The 13210-nt window shown below is 37.1% G+C and overlaps 1 protein-coding gene across 1 annotated transcript in view; it reads left to right on the top strand.

The window, feature by feature from the left end:
- Positions 1–12932, top strand: part of cdin1 (CDAN1 interacting nuclease 1) — a 142368-nt gene extending 129436 nt beyond the window's left edge. The window contains exon 11 of the mRNA XM_052018255.1: positions 9857–12932. Coding sequence (XP_051874215.1) covers positions 9857–10010 — 154 coding nt within the window. The 3' untranslated portion in view covers positions 10011–12932. The remainder of the gene's footprint in view (positions 1–9856) is intronic.
- Positions 12933–13210: the final 278 nt, after the last annotated feature.

Here is a 13210-nt window from a genome sequence, read left to right as displayed (position 1 = left end):
AATGCATTTGGAATATTGTGAAGGACATAACTTCCTGAAGTTTTCCTTTCTTGCTTCTTTATATAAACAGGTCTGTATATCCTGTTTGTGAATTTATCTGGCACTTTTAACTGCCTGTGAGGACAGCAGCCAGGTCCCAGATGTCAGGGAAAAAGGTTGTAAACGTGCAAGGCACTCTCCGATTATGTAGATATCATCTTGCAGTGGCCTTGAAATGGCCTTCCAGTTCAAGCCCTAAAAATAAACACCTATTAATCATCCAATGGTAACATTCCTTGACCACTGCTTTGAGTGTGGAGACCCAAAAACAGCTTCCTACAATAGCAAGCCTCATGTACTCTGTCACCCAGGATAAGAAACAGTTTGCCTAGCAATTTTTTTGCCAACAGAGGCCAGCTCTAACTGGTTGTTTTCAGCCATCTCTAACTGGCCTATCACCGATACATGCCTCAAAGTCTTGGATACTGCACAATACAAGCTTTGTCCACATTCTTTGGGGAGAAAGTAGCAAGGAAAAGTCCTTATGTTATCCAAACTTTGCCCTAAAATTTTAAAAGTATTCAAATCTGCAGATGTCGTGTACAGAGCTTCATACACAAAGCATGTCTGGCTTTGTTTTCCATGATAGGAACGATACTCAGCCTTGAAAATAAAAAGCCTTTCTGTTTAGAAGGCACACCTTTCCATTTTTCTTAAGTATGTTTTGATTGATTTTTTTTCTTTTTTTCATGTAAAGGGCATGTTTGACTTAGGTAGTATTTCAATACCATTTTTCTTGTGTTGGCATTTGTGCAATTAGTGATTCTGTGTGTAACCACACAATTGTTTTACTTTGAAATCTTACTAATGATGATGAAGGTCACTGAAATCTCAGTAATTAAAAAAAGCTACAAAGAATTTTAAAGCACAAAGCAGGTGCATGTCTGATGTATCGCTTCAGTACAACTTGGTGCTAAAGAGAGGGAGTATGTGGTTTGCTAGTACAGAGACATTAATGATTTTTTTTACAGAACTGAGATCTTGAGAATTATTTGGTAAAGGAGTGAATTTTTCGGATAGAATTTTTGAAGAGAATGAATTTTTGGCATTGCTGTGTGGTGTATTTTCTCACCGTGCTCTGGTGATGAGATAAATAAATATCTGGTCCTGTTGTAGTTTCAGAGGGAATTTTGGCACCAATGGTGAAAATGGGAATGTTTTTAATGGAACTTATTTCTCTCAAAATCTCAGTACTAAGTGGTGAGGGGAATTTGTAATGCTGTGGTATTGATGTTTTACTGAATGTGTTGTGCCAGTGTGATAGACGCATTTTTTGAAATGCCTTGCACAGTGAGTTCCTGATCTCCGCCACATTATTGGGAAACCAAGTGATTCAGCCTGGATGGAAAAATCAGCTGGTCCATTCATGCATACTTTCAACTAATTACAGAGGTTAAGGGATGAAGTGAGCATTCCAATCTATCCCTTCTGTGGAAGAAAACTACATAATTTAAAGAAAGCTGTAGAGAACCTAAGTAAACTCAGTGAATTTTCTTCAATGTGTGTCACATTTATACAAGAGAATCCTTAGCATTTCTTTTCATGATCGCAACACAGTGAGCTAAATGATACTTGTTCAGTGTCATTGTCTTAAATTGATTCTTAGTTGCTTTGTTTACTCACTGGAAAGTAAAATATAATTTCAGTTTCTTTAAGAAAATTCCCTTTTAAAGCTTAGATGGCTATTGTGTATTTTATTGCATTTCTTGTTCTTGTGACTTGCCGTTGTACAATGTGGCTTGTCGGTACTTTTGTATGTCAATTCCCAGACTCGAACAAGCCATGTACAGACCTTCCATATTTAAAGACATACTGGATCCATGTGACGGCTGCACAAATTATGAACAGACCAAACAAAATTCCATCTTGATTGCACTTCAACATGTAAATTGACCAGACGTTCTCCATTTAAAAGAGGACATAAATAACGCTACTGAAAAATTTGTGGAGTGTGCCACAGATGTAAACTTTTGAGACCCTGTTACATCCTTTATGAAATAATATATTTCATTATAGGTGTCAGCAGAGGTGTGCTCAATTTTTTTAAGGAGGGTGTTTCTTTTCTTAAATACATCTCCCTGTTTTTGTTGATAGCATAATAAAATCAACAACAGGGAGATGTATTATTGTGTGCTCATGACACATGTTTATTGAAGCAAAATAGTGCACAAAATTTGCTGCCTGTTTTCTTTTTATTGCATATTTAATGTTAGTCTGCAAATTTGAATTGTGTTCTGGCAGTGAACTCTGTTCAGTAAGTGGTTAAAAATACTTTTCTGGATATCCTCCAACTGCTGCAGACAAATTTGTTCCCAAACTCGATACAGCTGCTCCCACTCTGCCCAAAATGCATATTCTATTGTCAAATTTGCTCCTAAGTTTATTTCGATCTTGCCATCCCTATTAGGCCTTCCCAAATGCTGGGGAGCTTGGCAGCCTACTACCAGCACCAGTTCTTAGAAATTGGCAGCCAAGGTGTTTCTCGGAGTGCTTCACTGCTCCCCTTATTACATCCCAAAGGGAACCTGCAAAATTCTGTTGAAAGGTTTCCACATAAGCTGCCTGACCTGCTGAGTATTTACTGCATGTTTGCTTTTTATTTAAGGTCTGTGGTAGGATAAAATACAAGTAAAAGTAGAAGGGAATAGTCATGGTACAGCGAGACACAAAATATGGGTCTAAAGGAGAATATGAGACGAAATTGGTTAACACAGCATTAATTCCAGAAAGCTGTCATATGCCAAGTCAAAAAATTGAGATGATGCTTGCCAAGCTGACGTTGAATTTTATTGGAGCAGTGGAGGATCCCACAGACAGAGGTAGAATTCAGGTTAAAGGACCAGAAACTCAGGGTCCTACATGTGCACTGAATAAATCTTTAGTGCAAAATTATTGTGTACTCGGTATTTGGTCTCCTGATTCCAAATATGTTAAATTGAAAGTACCATAAGTCCCTGTTTCACCTGAGCAGAGTGCATTTGGACCCTGTTTACTTAGGAAGGTAACGTGAGAAAGGGAGGGGCTGTTGGTGATTGAAAAGTGAATAATCCCCAGAATGCTGAATGGAAAGGGGCAGGAACAATATTATTGGTGGTAGGATCGTGCTGAAGTGGTGAAGGATAATCCATTGAATGGGGAGGCCAGTGGGAAAGAGGATGAAGTCGCTCGTTCTATAAGGGAAGGAATTGGTGTGGTCAAGGGCGTTCTGAACAATGCTGGAGGGGAATCCTCAGCTGAGGAAGAAGGAAGACAAATTGGAAGCACTGGTATGGAATGTGGCACTGTTCGAGCAGACATGACATAAACAGAGAATGGAACTGTGTCCTTGCAAGAAATGTAACCATGGTAGCTGTGGTGGACATTGGTTATTCATTTGTCCCCAGAACTGAAGATAGAGGAACTGAAGAAGGAGAAATTTAGATATTAGAAATGAATCATGTGAAAGTGAAGAAAGGGTGGAAAGTGGGGTCAAAGTTGATGAAACTTTCTAGTTATGGGTTGAGAGCAGGAAGCCACGCCAATACAATCATCAGTGTACTGGAAAAAGGGTGAGGTGAGAGACTTTGGTGGACCCAAACAAAGAATGTTCCGTATAGGAGTACACGTACTTCAGACCCACAGGGATTCTCAGCACCACTATTTATTTGGAGGAAGTGAGATCAGTCAAAGAAGTTGCTCCATGTGTGAACAATTTCATGGTCATACAAATCAGAGAAAATTTATGTCACAAAGGATGCTAATGTGCCTGACGGTCAAAAAGGAGCTACCCAAGCAAATTCTACTTCACAACATGAGGTCTGTAGTCTTGCAGGTATTGTGGTGTAAATTAATGACAATAATCCAGAGTCCAGTAATCTAGGCACAGTTCAGCCCCCGGGATTTGATAACAAATCCAAAATTTGGAGTTGATGATGTGGTATTCTCTGCGTGGAGAAAACGAACGCAGATTAGGTGACTGCTTTGCAGAACATCTCTGTTCAGTCTGCAAGCGTGACTCTTGAGCTTCTATTTTCCAGTCACATTAATTCTTCTTCCCAAACCACTCTGACCTGTATCTTTTACACTGTTCCAGCAACACCAAGGAACAGCACTTCATCATCCATCTGGACACATTGGAGCCCTTTGGACATAATGTTGAATTCAAATAGCTGATTACTTCCAGCGTTCTCTTTACTTTCAGATTTCCGATGGCTTTTCTGTTGTGCATCCCACAGTTCCAGAAAGTTTTTTCTTCCTTTAACTCCACTCCTTCATGAAATGACTGGTTGGAACCAAAACTAATGTGCCCCTAGACAATCACAAACATTTCCTTTGTTCTCTCCATCCTCCCTCCTCTCTGCTACTTAAAAGATGCATGCATTCTCACTTTTCCAATTCTGATAAAGGACCCTTGACCTGAAATGTTAAGTGTTTTCTTCTGCAGAGATGCTGCCTGATCCATTGAGTATTTCCAGCACTTTCTGTTTTTATATGAGTAAATGCTACTGAAAGAACATCGGATCCAATTTTTCTTGGATCCATTGGGCTTTTATTTTTTTGATCGGTCTGCCATTTAAAAATCCATCCAGTGCACTGTCCTCATTGATTCCCTTGTTATCTCAAAGAATTCAATTGGTCAGACATAAATATCCCTTAATAAATCTATGTCATCTGTACTTTTGTAAATGAAGGGTTACAATGTCCTTTGGAATGGATTCCAATCATTTCCTCACAACTTGTTTTTATGTAATTTATCCCTTCGTCTCTTTTTATCCAACTGTAGAATGTTATCAGTCCTCTGGCACCTCTTCCGTAGCCAGGCAAGATTAAAAAATTGTAGTTCAACTGCTTCTCTGCAATTTTCTCCCTTGTTTCTTTCAAAAACATGGGATATATTTCATCTGAGGCTGGTTATTTGTCAAATTTTCAAAGATCCTAAACCCTTAATGCATCCTCTTTCACTATGCATTCCATGAGTTTGTACAATAATTCCCGTTCTACAACATCAACATCATCCCTTTCATTTCTAAAGATGATCACAAAATATTCAATATTCATAAGAACATCTGCTTCCACACACAGGTTTCTTTTTTGGTCCCCATCAGTCATTACTGACTCCTTTCTTATCCTCTTGCATTTTATATACATTTGAGGATCTTTGAATTTTCTTTGATTTTACTTGCCATCATCTTTTCCTGTCCTTTTTTCAATTTCCTAAGCTTTCTCTAGTATTAAGTTCATCTTTAGTTTCTTGGAAGGGGGAGGAAGTAGCAGTGATAATGGCCTGGTTGAGGTTTATCAGGATTATCCAATAGAACAGATATAATGACTATATGATGTCTGAAAAAATACAGTAAGTAGTCAGTTTTTATAAAAATATTACAAAGGGTTTTCATGAGGTGCATTGGAAAAGACTATTTCTTCTGGTTGCGGAAACAGTTGTGGGTCATCAATTTAGAGTCACTAAGGGAGTGACATGAGAGCTGAGGAGAAACTTATGGACCTGGAAGAATTTGCCATTGAGAATGAGAGGTGGAGGAATGTAAAGGTGGATGCAAAGCTCTGATGAGGGTGGGGTGATTTGGGGAAAGGGTAAGTGAGGTGGGGAGTGCAGGGAGCAGGGCGGTGTACTTATTTTTCAATCATGTTGGGGAAGTACTAGCCCAGAACCAACAAGCTGAATGGTTTCCTATTCTCACTTTCCTTTCTAGTTTAGGTGAATATGAATGCGCTGTTCATTTAGATGCCTAGAAGTTCAGGCTGTTGCAATCTAGGGGAAGCAATGTTGAAAGAAGTACTTCAACTAAATTGCAGCATTCAAAGACATGTCTTCCCACAATACTGAAGTTAAACCAAAATGACATTTTCTTTCAGTTTGGATTGACAGAATTTTTTTAAATGACACTCATTAAACTCCAAATGTTTTCACCTTGGTGGAATCTCAATCAGCTTGAAATTTTATTGTGCCTAGAAGATAGATTTGTACATCAAACACTGAATAAAGATTGTTCAGAATATAGCTTTATGGTGATAGAGTTAATGATAGAATATGTACTATGAGTTGTGTGTAAACCTATGACACATAATTTCACTCAGCACCAACCACACACATACCAGGTAAACAACTTGTCACCTTTGAATCAAACATAGCTAGCTAAATTTTATTTATTCAGAAGCTACACAAAGTTCCCCACTATTTACCGCTCAAAATTTATTTTCTATATTGAATATCAATAGTTATACAATTTAAGAGACTACAAAAACCCAAATAAAAATGCAGTTGAAGCACTAAAACCAAAATAAAATATGGACAGATGACAATGTTGCACTCTGTATAGCAATGTACTCATTACAACAAATTGACTTACATGTTCATCATCATTCAATACCTCAGGCAAGTTTGCTCAGCCAACATTATTGCTGAAAAAATGATAAACTAAGAAAAGTACTATAGTGAGCCTGGGATGAAACAGAGGCAGCTTATTTCAGGTGCAGTATTGACAGTTGTAATTTGGACCACTGCGCTAAGTAACTGAATTGTATTAAGAAAGACTTTCGATATGATTCACAGGTTACAAAGTATCATTATCCTTTTAATAAATAATTATGTATTACTGTTTATCCAAAAAATTAACATTAAAATTGCCACTGAGATATTGTGTGGCTCTATGTATTTCAGAGATATAATTGCTAAGATGGTATGGTTCTAAAAAATTAACCTAAAAAAGATGTATTTGGAACTTCTGTGTCACTGAAATCCAAATTAATTTCAGTTAGAGGTTAACTAATTTTTCTGTCTTGAGCAAAATCATAAGAGAGATGAACTAAAGAGCAAAAGTATCTGTACATTGAGTGATAGTTCAATACACAGTAGCAATCTCTCAGTTCACATTTAAATTTTGAGCCCTGGCTTAAAGTTAAACAATTTTACATTTGACTGACAAAATCATTTGGGACATAAATCAAGCAATTTCCAAAGAATGGATGTTTAAGAGTGTTGTTTAGAGATCAAACTACTTTAAAATGTGCTGCTGAAAATACACTTTTAAGGGTGAGATGGGTAATGCAAATTTTTGTATTGCTTTTTGCTCAGTTTTTTCACTTGTATTAGGCTAAGATATTTTAAAAATATTGTTCTGATTTATTTAACAATTTTGCATTATTCTCCAGTTTAATTTGTTGATAATTTTGATTTCCAGGAACGTTACACAGGCAGGAGTTCGCCTATGATATAGTACATTGTGTCTAAGCTAGCCAGCATTTAGAGACATATGGTTGATTTACTTGAAGCAGGATGGGTAACAAACTAATTACTGTTGGACATATTATGTGATTATTTGGATGCTAATTCTAGTTTTCTTTCTCTTCATGTTTGGTTAAAATGGAGTAAATAATGGCTTATAGATGTTTTACACAAAGTATTATATCTGATTTGTTTACTTGAAAACTTTCAAAGATATAATTATTGATTATCATTAATTGGTAATTGACCCTGATTTGCAAAATACATACATCATTAGTTGACTATGTCAGTAATTATTTCCCATCACCTCTATTTTATGTGGGCAGAACTGACTGTAACCATGCAAATCCTCATAATTTGCCTTGTGTCCTTAATTGTACAATTTGAGAAATTGTTTCAAGAATGTATGTGTGGAAAATTATATTTTTCTTTCAGATTTGCTATGTTATAAATGCATTGAATCAGTGCTAGTCCTTTTGCATGCATAATTTTACATAATCCTGGAAGACAATTGGAAGAGTGAAGGTTTCAACAATAACAGTGTATTTCTGCCTGATAACCTCTTTCTCCTGCTATTAAGGATGGTTTACTAACTTGGCCGTTTCTAGTTGAACATCAGACAGAGAATCCAGCTTCTTGTTTGGATGCTTGTTGCAAGAACAACTCTCGTTCTAATGTACAGACCAAGTGGTGACATGTTCTGATTGATAGTGATTGCAGCTTTATGAACTCTTGCTGAAGGTCCTAACTTCCTGATGGGTCAACTATTCCACAGGGCTACTTCCTGAGATTGCCTGGTGGGCTCAGCATATCCATTTAAAGGCTACACCACAGTTCCTAGATTTAGAACGATTTTTTAACCACCACTCTGTATTAAAATAGTCGATTGTTTTTATGTACAGTAACAAATTTGACAGTTAAGTGCAACAGTAAAGAAAGATTGTTGGATATTGAAGTTGTATTTTCATTAAACTCTAAATTTTAAATATTCAGATATTTTAATTTATTTTTACTATTTTGGTCCCAAAATACATTTGTTTTGCGGAATGTGATGCTAAACTGGACTAATAAATTGTAATATAATTTGTGCATCCAGGAAAGGTAAAACATACCCTCAGCAATCAGTAACGATTCTCAGTACAGTTTCTTGCTGGAGTGCATCGTAAATATGCAACCCATTACCTTTTATGTTATTTTCTTACTTCCCCCTTCACATGGAAGCTACAACATTGTCATACTAGTTTAGAGTCTCCACAGAAATCCTGTGGTTGTAATTGTTGCCTTTTGGCACAGTTTCCCAATAGTTGGGAAGTGACAGCCCCTCAGAGGCAGATTATTGTATCCTCAGGCAAGGAGCACACAGAAACTGTTCATTTTCTTGGAGTACTAGTTGCATTAGAGAAAGGAGAAAAAATGTTTCCAGGAAATTCAGTGTGATGAACATGCTATAAAATAACAAAAGAAAAATTCTAAGGTTACAAAGTGACCCAGAGTCTATCCAATGACAATATGACTTCAAAATAGCACTACTTGACATATTATTTTGGCCACTGTTCTCTTGAACAGGGTGAAGCATGGGTGAGATTAACTTTATTTGTTGATCTTGGCAGAAATAGCTGAAAAAGTAAGTGTACTCCTTAACTCCTCATGTTCATGGAAGATATGAGGTTTTTGATCTAATTCATCAGATACAGCAGCTGCTGATTAGCCTGAAACACCAACTAGTGGAACACTTTGACTTATGTCCCAGAGAAATCCCCGAAGAATATTTTTTTAAATGCAAGAGAGAAAATAGACATATGTCTTATTGCTTTAAATCCATGAATACAGCCTCTTTGTTGTGCAGATTACAATCAGCTGCCATGATGTTATTGAATGGTAAAACAGGCTGGAGGGGCTGAGTGGCCTTCTCCTGCTCTTAATTCATATGTTCTTGTATCAGCTGCAGTCCTGCCAATCAGTAATCCTTCATCCACTTACCTGTCAAGAATCTAACTTAAAAATATCCAAAGATTCTGCTTCTGCCACCCTTTGAGGAAGGGAGTTCAACAATTCACAACCCCGTGAGAGAAAAAAATTCTCGAACAGTGACTCCTAATTCTGGATCCTCCCTCAAAAGGAAACATCCTCTCCACATCCACCCTGTCAAGATCACTCAGGATATGCTTCAATCAAGTCATATTTCATTCTCCTAAACCCCAGTGAATAGAACCCCAACCTGTTCAATTTTCCTCATAAGAATAACATTTTGGTTATTAATCCAGTCAATTTTCTTGCAATGGCTTTGTCGGTTTCCTGGTAGCCAGCCAATCTTCTATTCATGCCAATAAAGTTTTCAGCTAAAATCATGAGCTTTTATTTTCTACAATAACATGAGATGCAGCACCTTATCAATACCTCCTGGAAATCGTCAATACAGCACATGCTTTGTCATGGCACAACAATTTGCATTTGTATATTTTCACTTTGACAAAGCTTTCACCTTCAATGTGCAGATAAGTGAAGATTGTAAATAATACAGCCAGGTGATTTTAATTAATACAGCCAGGTTTTCTGAATGCAATTTAAAAAGAATCTTTTACATCTAATTTTCAGATTTGGACCCGGATTAGTGATCTACTGGTGTGGATTTATTGCGGGTTTGGATTGTCATCGTGAACGTGGAATATTATTAAAGGATTGCTTCCCTGAAGACATTATAACCTTCCACCACACAACAGCCAGCATTGACAGTGGAAAGAAGAGGTGAATCCGGAAGTAATTTTGCCTTCCTGCAGTGCTAACTCCTGGCAACATCTCTCCTGAACTTTAGTTGAACTCCTGCTGTCCTGGGTCACCATAATACCTCTTTAGAAAAACACATTCAGTGTTTCTGCTTTACTTCAGCAACACACTTCTGTGAGCAGCCAAGAACTACAGACACGTACCTCTCATTATCAACATCCCTGTCTGTGTCAAGACTTTATCGATAGTTTAATCTTTCTAACATCCAAGCTCTTCTCTCTAGGTCTAGAGAAGGGAAAACTTCTGGCACTGGAAGTTCAATTCAAAGTTTTGTACTCGACAGAAGAATGAAATCATTTATTTTAAATTTTGATTAATTAATTTAAAAAAAATAAATTTTTGCTTTGTTTTAGTGTGTTACCTCTGTAGGAGATTATCATTACTGGCATTTGTTGGTCTGAGCTCTGTCATGGAAGGGATTACCAGGCAGACACCAAAAAAAGATTCAAGTATGTGCTCAAAGCCTACTTGAAGAAATGTAACCTCTCTGCCAGCTCTTGGCAATCTCTTGTCCATGACCACTAAAAGTGGCGAAGCAGCATTTGGAATGGTATTGGGAACCTCGAATCCATGTGTTGTGAGCTCACAGAAACCCTACCTAAGTGGCAGAAAGAGTACATCACCTTGAAACTACCCACCCATCTGCCTCAACAGGCTCCATTTACACCATTCGTAGAAGATTCTGCCAGTGGCCTCCTCAGACCCAACAAAAACAAAGTGGAAGCAAGTCATCCTCAATCCCAAAGAAACGTAGAAGAGTGAAAAAATTATGATATTTTGTATAATCTTAAAAAGGCCTGAAATTCTTTATCTTCATCTAAATCGGCTAATTAAGATCTCAGTTACGATATCCATTTTGTTTCATGTCAAAGTAATAGATAATGAGATCAGTATTCTGAGTGGGTAATGTAAAAATGGAAGGAGTGAACCTCCAAGCTGCAGATGCTACAAATAAATTTACTTGTTCAAAGGTAGGAATGCAACTTAGGTTTCCAATTTGGGCAAACTTTCAGTTATGTAACTGCATGACAATGAATGTTTTATGCTGCCTTTTTGTTGTATCAATTAGTTCCATGTACTCAGCAAAAGTTTCACTTTGAGTGATTGTTTCTGATAGTTGGTCCAGTATCGATCAGAAAAGTATGAATCTAGATTTGGAATTCCTAAAAGTAAGTATTGCCTGAAGGTCAGTGCAATTCTGTCTCTGAGTTTAGGTAAATATTGTACTGTGATCAGAATGTGCATTGTAAGTGTAAGTCTTCATCCTAATAATTGCACTGTTAACTTCATTATTTATGGAACTGGAGCAAACTAATTGCAACTTTTAAAATAACCACTTATTGTGAGAGCATTATTCTATTATTTTTCACATTTTGCTTATCCCTCTCCCTCCACCCAAAGTCGGCACTGAATCTTCTGTAACCAAAGTAAAAGGTGTGCTAATAAGTTTCCAGTCCACGTCTAATGCAGCGTCAAGGAGTTGCAAAACATTAGTATTTTGGTTATGTAATCTTCATCTTTCCATCCCTTTACCCTCACTTTCCTCTCATTCAGGGCAAAATACCTTCCATCTTTTTAACCATAAAACTCAACCCGTGGAAGACATTAGATATATTTTACTTGCTCTACAGTACCAAACATTTGCCATGGTAACAATGTCACTGACTTTTTGAAATAAACATGAAAACCTCAGTGCTTTCTGATCTTAATTTATTCTGAAGTTACTGTGCTTAAATGAACCTCTTGACTTACTTGCCAGCTATTGATTGTAACTGTTCTATTAAACACTGTGACTGCTTTTTATAGATGATGTGTTCTGTAAGATCCAAGTATCACATACTTGTGAGTTGCTGTCTGCTGTGCCTCTTTACTGGTCTGTTTTATAAATAGAGCTAAGTGTAAGTTTTGTATACTGCAGTTAATACACTTAAATGTTTGGTACTTTGTGAGACTGAGCCTAACCCAGGCTTCTCCTTTGACGCAATTTTATGTGCAAGTGATGTTTATTGAGAAGTTGAGAGCTTAATAATGTACAAATATAAAATAGCCAAACCTCAGAAGTGCACCATGACTCCTTTGCAAAGACAAATGTTGTACAATTATAAAAGAACTCTTCAGAATGCCAGTGAAGTGCCTTTGCCTCAGAAAGTTGCATTCATGTAGTTTATAGCCATGTAAGTGTTTAGAGGATGTGTTGGGACTGCTAATGGAATAAAACCAAATGAATAGCTCAGTTTTACGTGGTGTGTTGACTTATCCAGCCAAGAGAGATGTATAAAGAAACAGAAATGTGTGTCAGTTTATTCAATAGATATGATCTTAATTTGGTTCTTTCTTCTGAAACTTAGCTCAGATGCATTGAAGGGCTTGTGTTAAAATTCTCTTCTATCCCATGACTATCAATTATGGAGGAGGAAAGCTTCAAAAGAGTTGATTTGGAAATTGCTATGTTTTAACCTCTTTCTGGGTAGCTCTGTAAATTGTCCTTTTTTTTTTGCTAGAAATCACTTTTCTTCCTAATAAATCTCAATTTTGACGAATATGTGCATTTGCTGTGAAAGTGTTTAACGTGAATGAGGTAACAAGAAACTGTATCGTGTTTTTGGATACTGGTTTGTTTCAAGCCCAGGATTCACCAAAGTTTAACCCTTTTGGATATATAGTTACTGTTTTCCTCTTAAAGCTGTTGGGGATATGACCAATCGAACTGCCAAATGAGAAGATGCTCCTAATTCTGTACTCTTTTAAACAGTAACTCCAAATGGTTGTGGATTGTTACGGATTTTAAGAAAAAAAGTGCAGTTTGTTTGGTGTCTGCCTTTCCTCTTATTGTTTAAATGTGGCTTCAATATAAACAGCAGCTCGGGTCATCTGTTTCAGCAATTGATCATTAAACCTTACTTAACACTGTAATGAATCATCCCAGTTTGTTTACTTCTTAACTTGACTCTGATTACTCCCATTCCCTTTTCTTTTGAAGGCCTTGAGTATGGTTTCATGGAAGCCAGTGCCCTCCAGTACCAGACCTAAGTATGGATTATTCCTCTTTTGAGCCTCAGCAGTATATTGCAGTCAATTGGACCATGGTTATAGCAAAACCCAATCTTGACCTCACAGCAGGAGGTCACTAGGATGGTGCTCAGCAGTGAATACCATGGCTGATTG

This window comes from Pristis pectinata, chromosome 1 (assembly GCF_009764475.1).
Source record: "Pristis pectinata isolate sPriPec2 chromosome 1, sPriPec2.1.pri, whole genome shotgun sequence".
Lineage (NCBI taxonomy): Eukaryota > Metazoa > Chordata > Chondrichthyes > Rhinopristiformes > Pristidae > Pristis > Pristis pectinata.
Note: the sequence above shows the minus strand (reverse complement) of the source record. Positions and strands in the feature narration are given on the sequence as shown.